The sequence below is a fragment of the Fomitiporia mediterranea genome (genome assembly GCF_000271605.1).
Source record: "Fomitiporia mediterranea MF3/22 unplaced genomic scaffold FOMMEscaffold_1, whole genome shotgun sequence".
Taxonomy (NCBI): domain Eukaryota; kingdom Fungi; phylum Basidiomycota; class Agaricomycetes; order Hymenochaetales; family Hymenochaetaceae; genus Fomitiporia; species Fomitiporia mediterranea.
Window position 1 is genome coordinate 9,002,651 of NW_006760386.1, and position 14,925 is coordinate 9,017,575.

At 48.2% G+C, this 14,925-nt stretch overlaps 7 protein-coding genes across 7 annotated transcripts; 2 read left to right on the forward strand and 5 right to left on the reverse strand.

Moving 5' to 3' along the window:
* Positions 1-170: 170 nt before the first annotated feature.
* Positions 171-2,147, reverse strand: FOMMEDRAFT_131246 (uncharacterized protein; the record flags this gene model as incomplete). Its single annotated transcript, XM_007262403.1, has 7 exons — positions 171-330; positions 388-583; positions 663-1,164; positions 1,224-1,589; positions 1,658-1,928; positions 1,987-2,037; positions 2,092-2,147. 7 exons carry the CDS (start codon positions 2,145-2,147, stop codon positions 171-173), a joined length of 1,602 nt encoding a protein of 533 aa, XP_007262465.1.
* Positions 2,148-2,289: 142 nt separating this feature from the next.
* On the forward strand, positions 2,290-3,014 carry FOMMEDRAFT_101938 (DNA replication complex GINS protein PSF1; the record flags this gene model as incomplete). The annotated part of the gene is made up of 1 exon (XM_007262404.1): positions 2,290-3,014. The coding sequence occupies one exon, from the start codon at positions 2,290-2,292 to the stop codon at positions 2,911-2,913; it is 624 nt and encodes a 207-aa protein (XP_007262466.1). The 3' UTR covers positions 2,914-3,014.
* Positions 3,015-3,241: 227 nt separating this feature from the next.
* FOMMEDRAFT_138284 (uncharacterized protein) lies at positions 3,242-4,624 on the forward strand. Its single transcript, XM_007262405.1, has 4 exons — positions 3,242-3,346; positions 3,456-3,749; positions 3,832-4,162; positions 4,221-4,624. The coding sequence occupies exons 1-4, from the start codon at positions 3,289-3,291 to the stop codon at positions 4,441-4,443; spliced, it is 906 nt and encodes a 301-aa protein (XP_007262467.1). The 5' UTR covers positions 3,242-3,288; the 3' UTR covers positions 4,444-4,624.
* A 173-nt stretch (positions 4,625-4,797) lies between these two features.
* FOMMEDRAFT_16856 (uncharacterized protein) lies at positions 4,798-5,788 on the reverse strand. The gene is made up of 3 exons (XM_007262406.1): positions 5,648-5,788; positions 5,251-5,570; positions 4,798-5,180 (listed from the first exon to the last, which is right to left on the reverse strand). The coding sequence occupies exons 1-3, from the start codon at positions 5,703-5,705 to the stop codon at positions 4,965-4,967; spliced, it is 594 nt and encodes a 197-aa protein (XP_007262468.1). The 5' UTR covers positions 5,706-5,788; the 3' UTR covers positions 4,798-4,964.
* Positions 5,789-5,985: 197 nt separating this feature from the next.
* On the reverse strand, positions 5,986-10,301 carry FOMMEDRAFT_74372 (Nrap protein; the record flags this gene model as incomplete). The annotated part of the gene is made up of 11 exons (XM_007262407.1): positions 5,986-6,123; positions 6,248-6,382; positions 6,464-6,664; positions 6,719-8,381; positions 8,457-8,587; positions 8,640-8,735; positions 8,784-8,833; positions 8,908-9,429; positions 9,499-9,670; positions 9,737-10,057; positions 10,116-10,301. The coding sequence occupies 11 exons, from the start codon at positions 10,299-10,301 to the stop codon at positions 5,986-5,988; spliced, it is 3,615 nt and encodes a 1,204-aa protein (XP_007262469.1).
* Positions 10,302-11,040: 739 nt separating this feature from the next.
* Positions 11,041-12,865, reverse strand: FOMMEDRAFT_151380 (uncharacterized protein; the record flags this gene model as incomplete). The annotated part of the gene is made up of 7 exons (XM_007262408.1): positions 11,041-11,093; positions 11,250-11,343; positions 11,410-11,548; positions 11,608-11,744; positions 11,813-12,487; positions 12,558-12,661; positions 12,745-12,865. 7 exons carry the CDS (start codon positions 12,863-12,865, stop codon positions 11,041-11,043), a joined length of 1,323 nt encoding a protein of 440 aa, XP_007262470.1.
* Positions 12,866-12,986: 121 nt separating this feature from the next.
* Positions 12,987-14,264, reverse strand: FOMMEDRAFT_151381 (P-loop containing nucleoside triphosphate hydrolase protein; the record flags this gene model as incomplete). Its single annotated transcript, XM_007262409.1, has 3 exons — positions 12,987-13,592; positions 13,659-13,862; positions 13,923-14,264. 3 exons carry the CDS (start codon positions 14,262-14,264, stop codon positions 12,987-12,989), a joined length of 1,152 nt encoding a protein of 383 aa, XP_007262471.1.
* Between the last annotated feature and the right edge of the window lie 661 nt (positions 14,265-14,925).

Sequence of the window (14,925 nt, forward strand, 5' to 3'; positions counted from 1 at the left end):
AATTCAAATACAAATGCACGATCTATGTAATCTCTACAAAGTGTCGTTATACATACATCACAACATCTTTTATATGTAAACCGACTTTTCCACTTCCTCTCTCTCTTTCTCACTTTTACTTTCACCCTCACCTTCACCCTCACCTTTCACTTTCACTTTCACCCTCACCCTCATACATTCAAAACCCCCGTCCGACTCGCAACCAAATCAACCACACAAGTCCCCTGCACAGGTACATACTGTTTCGTAATCACCTTGATCGCTTCCTGTGCTACGAGGCCACCAAGGAAGGCTGCTGTGTTAGGTAAGTCTGCTGTTGGTGTGCGTGCACTACAAAAACACATTAGCACAAGCAAAGTTGTATGTCGGTAAGGATGAAGAACGTACATTTCGCCCACGGCAGAGGCGACTTCCTTAGGCAACACAGTTCCAGCTGGGAGCATAGACTGGATATACACTGTCAGCTGTTCCGCCGTCAATTCTCCACTGTTGTGTGGATTCTTGGACAGTAAATGTGACGCAGCGGATAAAGCAAGGTGAGTAGCTGCAGGTAAAGCCGTTTCTTCCGAAGACAACAAGTTCGCTATAAAAATCACATTCGATTTAGAACACGGATTCGTATCAGATATGAACAAGAAGATACGGGAGAGAGGGAAACTTACCAAGAAGCTGCGGATTCTCGTCAACCGTCCCCCACCTATGTCCTCTCACAATCTTCAACCCATGTGCATTCCTTACAAACTCATCAACCATAGCCTCATCCACCTCCACCCCTCCTCGCTCTCTTAATATCTCCCTGAACCGTGCCTTCTCTTCCTCCGCCTGCCGTTTATACAAAGTCTGCAAATGTACATAACTCTTCGTATCGGATTTCATATCCGGTAATGCAGACGAAAGCGGAAGCGTATAAGGCGGTTGCTCGGTGAACGTCTTCAACGCAGCTAGCAAGTGAAAGAACGGTGGAGACGTAGGGCTGAGCGTTTTAAGTAATGGATCTTCAAACAACTGCGCAATGTCGTATGGAACTTTTGTTTCTGTATAAGCTCGGTAGGTTTGTGTAGCTGCTTCGTCAAAGTTCTCTTCATCGGGCTTTCTTTTCATGGCGAGGACGGATTTTTTGAATGCTGCGCGGTCTGCGGAGGTCTTCGGTACTTCACCACCGTGCTATAGCACGACAGTCAGACTACCAGAATGTGATCGGCGAATGTAAACCCGTTACTTACTGATACTTTCCAATCATCCAACGCTCGAACAAGGATAACAGCATAAGGGATATGCGCATGTTCAGTCCCATCCATCGTCTCCAGCTCCAACGATCTCGCATATTCAAGCAACGCAGGGAACGGTTTATCAAGTCTCAAAGACGGAGCTCCCTCCGGGTGAGAATCAACAATCGTATGCTCGTGAATTTGAATATGGAAGTCGGCAAGGAAGCCAGCGGAACGGACTGTTATAAGTGGCGGTAACGTTGTTGGGTCTGACCAGAGGAGTTTTGTAAGAGGAAGGAGGAGTGATTCGGATAGGTTGTGTGCGATGATGAGGTTGAATGAGGATAGATATGAGACGTCTGTTAGCCTGCTCGCAAGGTGCTGCATTTATATATGCATACAAAAGAATTAGATGAAGCAAGAAAATCAGACAGGAGCTCACAACGTACACTCGTGTCCGCCTCTCCCTCGACGGAATCATTGAGCTCTCTGAGTAGACGAACAGCCTCCTTCGCACGGCTCTTGCCAATGCTTTCCGGACCCTCGAGGAAGAAATTGTTGCCTGCGTCTTCCTGTGAGACAGATCCTGGATCGAGAAACGTGAAGTGGCCGATTCCAGGGAGGACAAGGTTCTTGAGAATGGATGTAGATGTGGCGGAGGCAGAGATGACGAGGATACGAGCAGATTCGAGTGCAGTTTGTCCGGATGCAGCCCATAGTCTATGGTGTCCAAGTCAATTCACGCCGAGAGGAGACATTGCAGATGCAGAAAGCATACCGGAGTTGACGGTCATAACGTCGAGTCTTTGCGTCAGGTTGACCAGACATCCTTCACATCGTTAATTTGAGGATGTATATATGCACATGAAAGCGTACAACTCACTGAGGAGATTCAAGCGCTGTCGTCGCTGTTTCGATGTCCTGAGAGTCGTCGGTCATCGTGCAATCCGTGATGGTGGGTCGCCGCAAACGGACGTGGCGGGCTTACTACTGACACACACGAGACGTCACGTTGAGTCACCACCATCGTCCTCGACGCGTTCACTTCCGCGTCCACCATCACCGAGTCTCGTCGTGCACCATGTCCAGCGACAACAAGCAACTCGGCGACCTCGCAACACAGCTCGTCACCGAATCGCGTCGTTCAACCGCAACAGACACGCTCTTCAAATACAATGACACGCTCGTTCGCACCCTCATCCGCGAGCAACGCGGTCTCGAAGCACTCATCACCAACGCCCTCGACTCCATGCCAGACAACCCAAACGCCAACCAAGTACCACCGTCGTTCATCATTCACCAGACAACTCTCATGCGCAACAAGCGATGTTTACTTGCTTACCACCAACACCGCATGAACTTCCTCAAGTCATTATACTGGTCCCTTGGCGGTGCTCTCCCTCCTATCCTATCAAACTCACAAATCCGAGCGAACCTAGCACCCCATGAAGTTGACTTTATACGCGAATACAACACGATGGTCGTCGATTTCCGAGCAGACTTTACGGACGAGCTCGATATTACGAGCAGCATACTACATCCACCAAAGGACATCCACGTCCTCGTACGGGTTGTGCGGGATTGCGGCGTGATAGAAACGGAACTGGGAGCAATCGACTTTCAAAAGGGTCAACGATTCATGGTCCGTCGAGCGGATGTCGAACACTTGCTCGTACAGGGTTACCTGGAGGAAATCACTAGCTAGCGTCTCTCCTTTTCATTATTCTCTGTTTCAGCTCGCCGAACCGCACGTATTCCTAACTGCAAGCCCTTTGTCGAGTACCCAAATTATGTCCAATATATGCATACTGCACGCAAAGTAAATATAAGTTACGTAATCCAAATATATTTCTTGAATATCTCAAGCCGCGACGCCGCGTCCGACGCGCATGCTCATTGCACACTGTGTGCAATGCTACGCTCATCACTGTCCCGCTGCCTCTCCACGACGGCAAGTCGTTCATACGCAGCGAATGCTCTGCTCCTCGCACACAGCGGTAATGCTTCCTCGTCAGCAGCAGCAGCCGGGTCGAGCACGCCACAACAAAGACCTCCTCCACCTACTCCACCACCGCGCAGGATGAACGGTAACGGCGACGAGGAGTACGTCTCTGACCAAGAATGGGAGTTGCGCACAGGTAAGGTACGTATCTTCAATAGACAACCTCCGGTTCACTCACGTATTCAATTCGAATAGTTTCAGAGGAAAGTCGTTAACAAACCGCTGATACTGACTCCAAAACGAAGGTCGAGCAATGGACATCCTCCAACAAACTCTCCCCAACTTCTTCAACACCGGGCTCGTCTCAACCAATTACCACCTGCCTTTACATATACATAGTATACTAGGCGGGAATATCGCTCTTCCGTCCTTGTCCTTATCGAAGGGTAAAGGTAAAGCAGCAGCAAACGAACAACACGATTCATCATCAGAGACTCATAATGAGGAGGAGGGAGGTATCTACGCTCGTACAATTCGTTTGGAATATACCCCTCCAGTTGCGCTTCCAGCTCCGTTCCCTCGGGTTCTCGGCGTAGAAGGTATGTCCGTTCGTTGCTCATGCGCATATACTCTCGCAGAGAAAGTTGGGCACTTAACAGTCTATCTCTGTGTTCCCATTAGGCTTACCGCTATACGTCGCATCCTCCATCTTCGTCCGCCACGCAATGCACGCAATCTATTCCGACCTCGCCGTCTCCATGCATAAAGTGCAAATTCGCTCGGGACCTCAACAACAGTCTTCCTCTCAGTCTGGTAGTTCACCTCCCAGCTCGTACTCAGAGTCAGAGTCAGAGTCAGAGTCAGAGTCAGAGTCACTCCCGACTCTCACTCCGGGGGAGGATGCACGGAATTCACAACCAAAACATCGACGCGAACGCGCAATAACAATCGGCCTACTCGTCTCAGGCGTCGGTCGACTAGGCCTAAGCAACGAGCGTGCAGAATGGGATGTGTGCGTATCATCCATCCTTCAACAACTGCGCCTTACATTGATCCTCTACCTCACACAGAACCTCCACATACACATTCTCCCCCCAAACAGGCCTAATCACCCTACACACCGTCAACGCCATCCACCCCGAACCAAGCGAAACCGTCTACGCCGCTTTCCAAAGTGCACTATCCACCCTCGGGTCCGGGTTTGTGGGTCCTGCTGCCGGAAGTCGGAAGGGTGCGATGAACGTTGGTGTGAACGTTAACGTTAACGTCGAGAGTGGGAGATCGGATCGTTGAACTGGAAATCGGAAATTGGACTGTCTTTCTTTTCTTCAGCCTCTGCTGGTATAATAAGTTTGATAAGTACATTATTTTATAAATGCACCCCAACTCAACGGACTTGCTCTTGCTGCTGTGTACTTCATAGTATGTTTGTCCCATCGTATCGTCCAATAATTCAATAATATTGGGTAATCTCTCCAACATGGAGTAGAATATACGTCATTCAAAAACCAAGGTATAACTAAGTATATGGCATACGAAACATTACGACGACCTATGCCACAACCTTAAATCAAAGAAGAAAAGGGTGCTTCAAGCATAAGTGAATAGTAATAAAGTATGAAAGCCAATGAAGCCAAGTCGATGGCGGGGGGTATGTATGGAATATGGAAATCCGTGCGTGGAAGTTTGGAAGTGTAAAGAAACCGTGCGTAGATACGTGGAGATAGCGATCAATCAATGAAGGGATGTGCGGGAGATGCCAGGGTATGGTATGGTATTGAATCGGAACTACCTCCCAATGGCAGAACTTGAGCTTAGAGCTCGTCGCAGAACGGCAAGTCATCGTCATCTTCGTCATCACCATCGTTACTCGAGGGAGAGGGAGAGGCAGCGGCGTTGTTAACAGGTGCCGGTGTCGACGACGGTGCAGGGGTCGAAGTGGGGTTCGCAGCTGTCGCTGGGATAGATGTCGCTGGGATGCCACTTGAGGGGACGGGTGGGACTAGGACGGAGTTCGCGACGCAGAGAACCTTCACGAAGGGAGAATCATCAATCAATCATGTTAACTTTTCTTCTTCATCATCATCGAGGAAAACTCACCTCGCCAACGTAAATATTCGAACACCCCTCATCAATATTCGGGTTATTCGTCCACAACGACGTCGAATTAATCCCATTTGCCCCAGTAATCGCATCGCACGTATCACCCTCCTTCACAACATAGACCGTCTGACAATCTTCACCCGTCGTTCCAAGACAGATAGAACTGCCTGGTTGGAGGTTACTACATGTGGAGTCGATGGTACCGGAGTTGACAGCGGCGAGTTGGTATGTGGAGGCGTTGTTGGCGGCGGAGATGCTGTCGCAGATGTCACCGGCTTGGACGGTGTATGAGCGTGCGCAGTCTGCTGCGAAGGCCGCTACGTACATACAGCGAAGAGGGAGAAAAAGGTTAGAGACACGCAAAAATATCGCTCTACGAAAAATGAACACTAACAACGAGCGAGCAGTGGGAAAGCTACAACGGCAGCAGTGATGAAAGTCTGTCCGAACATCGTTATAGTCGCGGTACTACTGAGCAGAATGGAAAATGAATGTGTGGGCTGTAAAAGAACGAACGACAGGAGTGTCGAGTTGAGGGAGAGAGCGCAAGGAAGTGAGTGGGAAGAGACAGAGGAAGAAGAAAAGGGACGCTGTTGGCAGGCAATTTATATACGTGGTAACGCTGTTCCGAGCTTGGCACAAGGATCATGAGAGCACACAACGGCTTCTCTCGGCTCATCAAATCCAATATAACAACATATGTCTATTTTTCTTCTGGAATAAGTTTTGCCGCTACTTAGACCTTGGCTGCACCTCAATACTCCTCACCAACCCCTCTCCAAGCCGTCGAATTTCAGCAAGCACGGTCGTCTGGTTCAGCACCACCGAAGCCGAAGCCTTCCGCTTTCGGGTGTCCGTGTCATCATCGGTCTTCTATACGCCGCAATCATCATCAGTAAATCATCATCAGTAACAAATGAGGAAAGAAGATGAGATGAGACGAGATGAAATGAAAATCGAAACAATCAGGAGGTGGATCGACAGCGAAGCTCACCTGCGGCGTCGACGAATAATCCGCCAACACGCGGAAAGGCCGCGGCACTCCCACCAGTCCTGGATCCCACACTCCTCCGATCACCTCACCCCCGTACGCATCGAAGAAAAATGCGAGTGTGCCTTGATACATGCGCTGCATCCGGCAATTCATTAACATTATTTGTCGGTCCCTGATTCAATATCCGTTTTTTTTATTTGGGGTATTACGACTCACCTTCAGGTCATGGAAGTACATCAACGCAGGGTCGTAGTCCACTCGTAGGGGCTCGTCGTCCTCACCACTGGCTGTCGGAATATTCGCGTACCTCTGCGACGTCGACTCACGAACATCCAAGGCTTGATGCGTACGGCACAACACGTCAGGTTTGAGGTGAATCAGAATATCATAATCACCAGTGGGATGCAAGAAAAGCGTCTACACCGAACTTTCTTAGTTGCAAACACATCGGGACCAAACCGAGTAGCTTACCTTCGGAACGAACCCCTCCCATTCATTCGCCAACACATAATCCACACTAGCCCCAGCTAGCATCTTAATTCTTCTCGCAACAAGCGCATCGGGTCCTTCACCAGTCCAGACCGCACCAGAAGGATCCTCGCTTGTCGATATTCTCCATACGCCGTTTCCAGATCCTGCCTTTATGTACGCGGCGCCGGATTCTTTTTGCTCTTCCTCGGCTTCTCCGTCTGTTTCATAAAGCGCTACGAACAACCCATCCTCCCAGGTCCATTCCTTTAAGAACGTCAATACACGGAAGAAGCCTAGTTCTTTCGTCCCAGGTACGTCCAATCGTTTATCCCCTCCTCCACCGTTCTTCGTGCTACCGACAAACACAAACGCACATAACAACTCAACAGCTTCACCATTTATGTGCCCTTCAAGTAACCAATGCGCCGTGAGCCAGCGCTTTACAAGTCGTACCGTACCAACATACGCAGGGAACCGATGACACAAGTTCGCAATAGCACGATGGTGTTTGGGTGCGTGGAGATAACGTCGAGCGTATGCTTCATATGCTTTTTGTGCGGATTGTCTATCGAGGTATTCGCGGGTTTTGCTGCCGTCTGGCGTAGATACTGCTGAAGAACCGTTCGCTACCGGGCGTGGTTTCTTTTTATCCTCCAAAATGCGTTTCAGCAACATCGCCTCTCGGTCATGCCATATCCGCGCAGCGAAAGCCCATCCTTCCTTCGTAACGATCTCCAAATACGCATTATCAAGCGTACGCTCCGAAGTCATCGTCATCCTCTGTGGATCACAAACAACAATCCTAGCCACCAACCCCGGAACCTTCCCCATCAACGCACTCGCCATCTGCTCAAAAAACGCCAATTTCATCTTCTGAATCGCACCAAGGTCGTCCGGCCACCTTCCTGACCTCTCAAACTGTACAATCACCTCCATGGCCGGAAGATACCGCATTCCGACCGACAAGGAATTCGCATGCTTGGGGGGGATAGGAGTAGGAGTGAAGATACCCGTATACCTTAGATCACTCGACACGGGACTGACGTTCAATATCGCTAGAGGGATTTCTTCGTCAAGACTCTTCAATTGCCTCAACAACCCATCAAACGCCATCATCGCGTTCTTGAAACCCGGCTGCGCACCAGGTAACACCACCCTCTGCACAAGTTCAAAATCCTTTTGCACCACTTTCACATCTCGTTCTACCTCCAAACCGAAATGCCGTGAAAGGATGTAGCATACGACATCCGCAGGGATCCGCGCACGGTCATCAGCACTTTTGACTTCCCACACAACACTCTCGAGGATCCGACCGTCTTTGAACCGTCTGAGTTCCGCTTTGGTGCCCCATAACTCTCGGAATTCGGTAGCTTCTTTGGTATCTTGGTCTGATGCTGCTGGACCGTGGTCTATCACACGAAATGCGTTTTCCGTGTTCAAGATCAGACCGATATGCACCTTGTTAAGCGGCGGCAAGACGTCTCCTTGCGATAAAGGTCGAAGTCCGTTCGTTGTTGTGTTTATTCCTATGGCATGGACGCGATCGCCAAGAGCACGTCGAAGGATCGAGCTTAGCGTGTGTATTGCAAGCTGGGAAGGTGAACCGTGGTCTAATATATCGACGAGGTTTGATCTTCGTAGAGTCATTCGTCGTAGGTCAACCCTTCAGAGGTGAAAAGAATACCCATGTCAACATAAAACTCTATGTAAAATAATTGAGTAATAGGTATTTGCGTACTGTATCGTAACATCGAACCGTGTCGACAGCTGTCTTCGATCTCGTAGGAACACATCACTAAATGGATCTGCCTTGCTATCCTGCGAGCCGTTGTTCAGAAGATCGAGGGTGATTTTGGCGTCATGCCTAAGCTGTAAATGTAACGTTAGGATAGAGCTCTGCGGATTCCAAAATACCACGTACAAGGTCTATAGAAGTCACAGGAATGCCTGCTACGATGTTAACAGAGCAGACGTCTACGAAGACAGGTCCGTCGGAACTATACGTATCTGCAGGGAACTAAATATTTATCAGATTGGGAATTCTTGCTGCAACAAAGAAACGTACTCTTGATCCACCCTTAATGAAGACTGGTTGAGCGCAGAAGGCATGATTTGCTGCAATACCAAATGCCACGTTCATCAGTCCAATGAAAGCAGAACTCGATGGAAGGAATATGAGACACTCTTACCAAGGAAGTCCAGAGCAGCTCTAAACAATTGATACGAACTCAACCCCCTCCCAACAGGTCGTCTCAACGTCCTCTTCTTCCCACCCTTCTCCCCGAAGTCCTCTTCACCAACAACAATAACATGCATAACGCCCGTCCAGAAATACCCATTTCCTTCAAACCCACTAACAACGCCTCTATCCTTCGAACCAGGCCCGTATCCGCGTTGGTTTGCCCAAACGCGCAAGAGGGCCAGGGCGTCCCGGAATGAAGGGACTTCTTTTATGAGAGTGTGTGTTTGGAGAAGAGGGGTGCGTGCTGAGGCGTGCATTAGGAGGTCTGTGTTGTAGATTGGCGTGGGGCGCGTTGTTGACGCGTTGTTTGCGTTTGCGCTGTCATCACTAGCGGCGCCGTCTGAGACTTTGACGCGGATGTTACAGTGTGTCGGGGACAAGTGATGGAGCGAAACGGGGCAGGGGGAAGGTAAGACTGGTAGCAATCGCACGCATGCGTTCAGTTTGGAGAAGTCGGTTGACGAGCCATCTGTGCCAAACGAAAATATGAATCAAAACCGTCTTAAAATTGAAAAGCGTATTGAAAGAGAATGCATACCATTATAAGGAGTTAACACAAGGGAGGTAAGGCGAGCATCGTAAGGGCAGTCATACGATACGTCCACATTTAGCCTATCATCAGATCGAATAGCTAACGCCAAGCTCGCCAGGTAGAAAGCTCTTTTATGGAAGAAACGACAATCAAGATAATCTTTCTCCTGAAATATCTCCTGCAGGGCATAAATTCAATTAGCATTTCGCACAAAATACGAAGGGTTGTGATATGTGATACGCACAGCAGGCATCTCCACAGCAACATCAACACTCCAAGACGCACTACCAACACTCTTAACACCAGTCTTCGTAGCCCAGCTTCCAACAATTACAATATCACTAGGTTTCTCGAAAGAGACTTTCCAAGCCGTCTCGGCGGTTGGTTGAGGTGCGGCGTACGGAACAGTTATCCCTTGCTTCGAAAGTGCTCGAGAGGCTTCTGATGGATGCGAAGGCGGTGTAGACTTCAACGACATGAGTACCGTATATAAAATATGGAGAAACTCTTCGAGTGGTTTTATGCGTGATTCTTTCGGTCTGACATTTGGCAGTAAAGCGTCAATCTACGTATACGACTTCTTGAGTCATTGTATAAGATAGAAAACTCCAAGAAAAACGTACTGCCAATTTGAATACATTGGATTTGTATAATTCCGAAGCTTCCTTGATGCTACGGAGCTCGGTGTGTGTCGGAGGCCTATTTGCATGTTTCCTATCTTGCCGAGCACGAATGTTCGTCCCGTCTATTGTTCCTTCGTCACTGGAGTGTATTCCGCCCCAGCCTTCTTCGTCTTCTTCATCCTGCATTTCAATATCTTCATGAACGTCCAATTCCTCGTAAGTAGAACCGAGTGCGTCCGATTCGTCTTCTGACTCGTCCGTCTCGCTGCGTTGCTAACCGTAGTCGTTGATGCGAGTCTATTTGTGTGATAGCTATACTCACCTTTTTACCCTGGTGAATCACTTGAGAAGTAGGTCTTTTTCTTTTCAGCCTGAGGTCTTGAGCCATTTCGGAAGTGTCGCACAGGCAGAAGCCGTATCCAAAGTTTTTTCAAAGCTCGCAAGAAGACAAAAGTTATAGAGTGGTGAGTATAGCAGTTCGTTCGCACGCAGTCTAAAAGCTAATTCGATCAGTCAAGTAACCTCTCTCCACTTTACCACATTATACTACATTTCTCACCACAAAGAAACCCATGAGGGTTTCATCATGTAATTACGGGAAATATAGCACTAAAATTCTACAAAAACATAAATATTAAGAACAAGCAAATAGTACAAGTAGGATTTATCCATGCCTGAACAAGCATCTACAGACCCTTTATATACTGTCCTGCCACTCAAATCAAGAGTATGTGTATGAGGATATTTATGGGTTCTAATACAAATGACAGCTGTTATGAACTATTATCAAGGAAGGATGTCAGAGGTGATACACGAGTCAGATTGTCTGTCCAATCATTTATGCAAGTTCTGATCCGATGTGATGCAGCATCACCAATCCTGTGCTAGCATTTAAGTTAAGCACTGAACTAGGAATGCATCTGAGTTATGCACAGCCAGTCTGGCCCAGTCGTCTAATCATAGATGAGCGCTGCGGATCTATAAAAAAAAAGCTGTGAGAAACAAGGTTGATCGATATCAGCAAAGATAGCCTTTTGTTGCTCCTGATTATGTCATTTTGGCTATACAATTCGGTTGTGTCTACTAAACTCTGTAATTATGTTGTGTACACATCCAAGCAAAGTACAAGCTTACTCATCAAGCCTTGTTCAGAGTGCTCCGTGTGAAGATGTACTTGAGCATTCTGCACTGTAGCATTTTGTAACGCATTGTGAATTGTTACACGGAACTGTGTGATGGAGAGTAAGGATCGGATAATATTGATAATAGTCTTAACGAAGAAGAAGATAATTACCATGAAGTCTCCAAAGGCAGTTGAAACGCGATCGTGAATGAAGCGACGTTGCCCAGCCCGCTTTCGTAGGGTCGTCAAACGAACGAACTGATTGCGCTGTATGTCTAATGAAACGGCCTCTGCAGCCTCGACTAGTATGCTAGACAGCGGGGGGAACAGAATTAGTTCGGCGTCTTCATGATTAAGGGTCATCAATACCGATTGAGCTGGACAGCAGCTTCTTCGTACTCCTCGCACAATCCAGCACTAGACGAAATGGTTTCGTCTAATATCTTGCCACGTCCTTCTATCCAGCTGATCAGCTTTTCACTATCCTCTTTATCGTCTCGAAGTTTCTGAATACACGTGGGGAAAAAAATGTTAGTATTGGATTATTGATAAAGGCGAGAATGGTAAGACGTACTCGATTGACATCAACAATGTGCAGCACTCCGTCCACGGCTGCTTTTGCAGGGGGTAACGCATCACCGACGGCAGAAAATGCTTCTGCGCCCATAAGAAGGATACTCCCTCCCATTTCGAAAGCTTTCTTTGCTTTCATAAATTTCTTCCGCTGCACGGATGTTCCTGCAGGCGCTGGAGTCTGAACTTCTTCACCCTTTGCAGGATCACCATCCGTCTTATCTGTGATATGGGCCTCCGTACTTGCGGACGCATTTTTCTGCGCAGATGGTACAGCTACAGGTGTCGCAGTCTTGGATGACCTCGAAAAAACGCGCTTGATACATTGCATGATAACAGCTACCTTGGGATCGGCTTGTCTCAAAGATGGGGCAAGTTCTGCTGGGCGGAGGTTACCCATCGAGGAAGGTGGGGATGTAGGTTTCTTGGAAAAGCGGCGTAACATGGCTTGCGTCGGCGAGTACTGTTGAAGGAGAATGGCGGAAAGGTAGCGGGTAGTACGACCAGGAACAAGCTTAGCTAGGGTAGACAGAGAGCGCGCCAGCGTAGCGAGTTTCTCCCAACGCACAGAGCCAGAAAAGGTTGAGGACCCAAAATTGTGTAGTAGGACAATTGAAGCAAACAACATAGCCATTCTCAGAACAGAGGCATTGGATGATTCATTGCGCGACAATCGCTAAAATTATCAAAAGCAAGCCAAAGCTACTTCTAGAAGTAGCAATTGAGAAACCAAAACCGTCGTCAACAGGCACAGGTTCAGCTGCATATGGTCCTGGGCGCCGCTTTTGCATGGTCCACAAGTACGCGGGCGCAGCCGCAAATACGTACGTAGAACGTGCAGATGAGTGTACTAGTAGCAGTCTATTGCACGAGGGTGTTCAACTTCGTTAACACGTTTGCAGGACCTATGAAGAAAGTGGTTCCCATTCCTACCATGCTGTAGCGACGGCGGAACTAGGAGTGACGGCGAATCGTCCCTGGTCAGTCTTCGTCCCGTCAATGTGTGCATGTAAGGCGGCAACTCAGGGATGAGGACCGTAGGGCTGTGTCTCATAGCCACAGAACAATGTATCACAAGTTACAACAGTACAGCATTATGCCTCATGCAATTTTGGTAGATCCTTAAATGAAGCCAAAGGGTTCTCCTAGCAGAGGAGTCCACAGCACCTTACTCGTCAAGCAAGCGGTTGAGTAGACTTGAAAGACATATTTGAAAGGTAGTGTAATATCGTAGTCCTCAAGACTTTGCGTTCGAAAAGGTAGTAGATTGGAAGAGTTCGTGAACTGGGTGTGAATATCAAACACAGCAACTCGAATTCCTGTGAGAATAAACTTCCATTTTTGCATAAATTTCGGACATCGGTACGGAATTTCACACCGACACCTGGTAAGTGTGGAACAAATGGTGCAGCCTGTCCATCTTCAACTTCAGATACGCTCTCACGCTCTCGGCTCTCAATTGCAAGTCGAAGGATAGAATGACTGCCCGAGCTTCGTTCATTCCAGTCTGTACTTGCTGTGCGTCTGTTCCCGTAACCATGGTCAAGGAGTTCGTGTACACCTTTTAGACTAGTAACGACTTCTTCACGAAGCAGAGCAAGAATGACGTTGTCTCCGATACCTTGAATTTGAACGGCAGAGCATACTGAAGGCGGAGCAAGTAAATCGAAATTGACTTCATTATAGATTTCGAGACACGAGCACCGCAATAGATACTCGCGAGATGGAGTCCGACGGATGAATGCAAAGACATCTTTCATTGCTCGTGGAATGATACCGGGCTGCTAATCTTTGCCTGTTAGTGTGTAAGTCTTGCCACTTGCAGTCTGGCCGTATAAGAAGCAAACGCTATTGTAACCATTCATTGCAGCTTCGATGCGGCCTTGTGCAGCCGCACAGTATACGAACTTGTTGTCTGAGCCGACAAGCACCCTGTTGTAGTGATATTCTGGCGCTGGAGTCCCCGGGGCTTGTGATATTGTGGCAGTAGTTTCAGCGAATTCTCCGAAGGCTTGGCAGTCCACGCTTGCGTTCATTTGGTAGGGCGAACTCTGAGGGTGACACAATAACGTCCTGAAAGAATGAGATAGAGGTGAAGAACAGAGACGTACCGTATTGATACATGGGACCTTATCCTTCCAGCCATACTGCATAGAGCGTAACTCGCGCTCGTCCAACTCGAAATTAAGATCGACGTCCACGTTCTCTGCATCTACCAGAGCCTGCTCTGGATCTATACGGCTTACGTCCATCTTGCTTTCCATTACAACGTCCTCGCAGCGGCTCTGGCTACGCATGGGTGTTCGAGGAGAGCCAGGACAAGACGCTGAGCCAGTTTTTGTCATTCGACGCGTCTTTACTTCTGTTGAGAGTGCAGCTTTGTATTTCTTGACGGCGGGACTGTTGTGAACCGTTGTTAATGACTCGGTGGCGGATGAACGAACCGTGGACATGGTGGAGGACACGTCTACTTATAACTCAATGCAACACTGCGAATACACAGTAAAATTAACAAGGGCAGACACTTCGGAAAAAGGAGAAAACTAAACATGGTATTCAGATAGATAAATCATTGCTTCAAATGAAGTATTAATATTACTACTTACGCCAATCAAGCACCAAAGTGCACCAAGTTGACCCATCTCTCTGTCTGGACCCCTTCACGTCTTCGCAATGCCAGGACGGCGTTACAGAGTGCAGCTGCGGACCGCTTATGTATCACTTCACCCTCTTCATGCTCTGCTATGTATGAATAAACCTCACTTGCAAGCAAAGGGCCATCCGGGTCGTACATTTCCCACATCGTCCCAATCACGCTTCGAAAGCCACAGAATTGCATTGCGGCAGCTAAGTAGAGGGCCTCATCCGTTACATCATTCTGTTCGGCAGTGTGGCAAGCAGAGAGAAACGCAAACTCGGCGTTTGGAAGATGAGCACGGATGATGTCGAGCAATGTCAAGCCACCATCAGAGAGGACGAAAGAAGAGTCAAGCGATCCTGAGCCGAGACGACCATCATGGGGCATTTCACAATTCCTTACCTTAAAAAATAACTTACATAATGATAAACATTATTTGAAATTTATTTTCCCATTTTTGACCAGCAAAAATTATA

What these genes read in the sequence shown, in the direction of transcription:
- FOMMEDRAFT_138284 (XM_007262405.1), top strand. Translation starts at nt 3,289, where the DNA reads ATGAACGGTAACGGCGACGAGGAGTACGTCTCTGACCAAGAATGGGAG. An exon ending in AGAATGGGAGTTGCGCACAG is followed by an intron (nt 3,347 to 3,455) that starts GTAAGGTACGTA and finishes TCCAAAACGAAG; the next exon opens with GTCGAGCAATGGACATCCTC. An exon ending in TCGGGTTCTCGGCGTAGAAG is followed by an intron (nt 3,750 to 3,831) that starts GTATGTCCGTTC and finishes TGTTCCCATTAG; the next exon opens with GCTTACCGCTATACGTCGCA.
- FOMMEDRAFT_16856 (XM_007262406.1), bottom strand. Translation starts at nt 5,705, where the DNA reads ATGTTCGGACAGACTTTCATCACTGCTGCCGTTGTAGCTTTCCCACTG. An exon ending in TTTCCCACTGCTCGCTCGTT is followed by an intron (nt 5,571 to 5,647) that starts GTTAGTGTTCAT and finishes GTATGTACGTAG; the next exon opens with CGGCCTTCGCAGCAGACTGC. An exon ending in CGAATATTTACGTTGGCGAG is followed by an intron (nt 5,181 to 5,250) that starts GTGAGTTTTCCT and finishes CCCTTCGTGAAG; the next exon opens with GTTCTCTGCGTCGCGAACTC.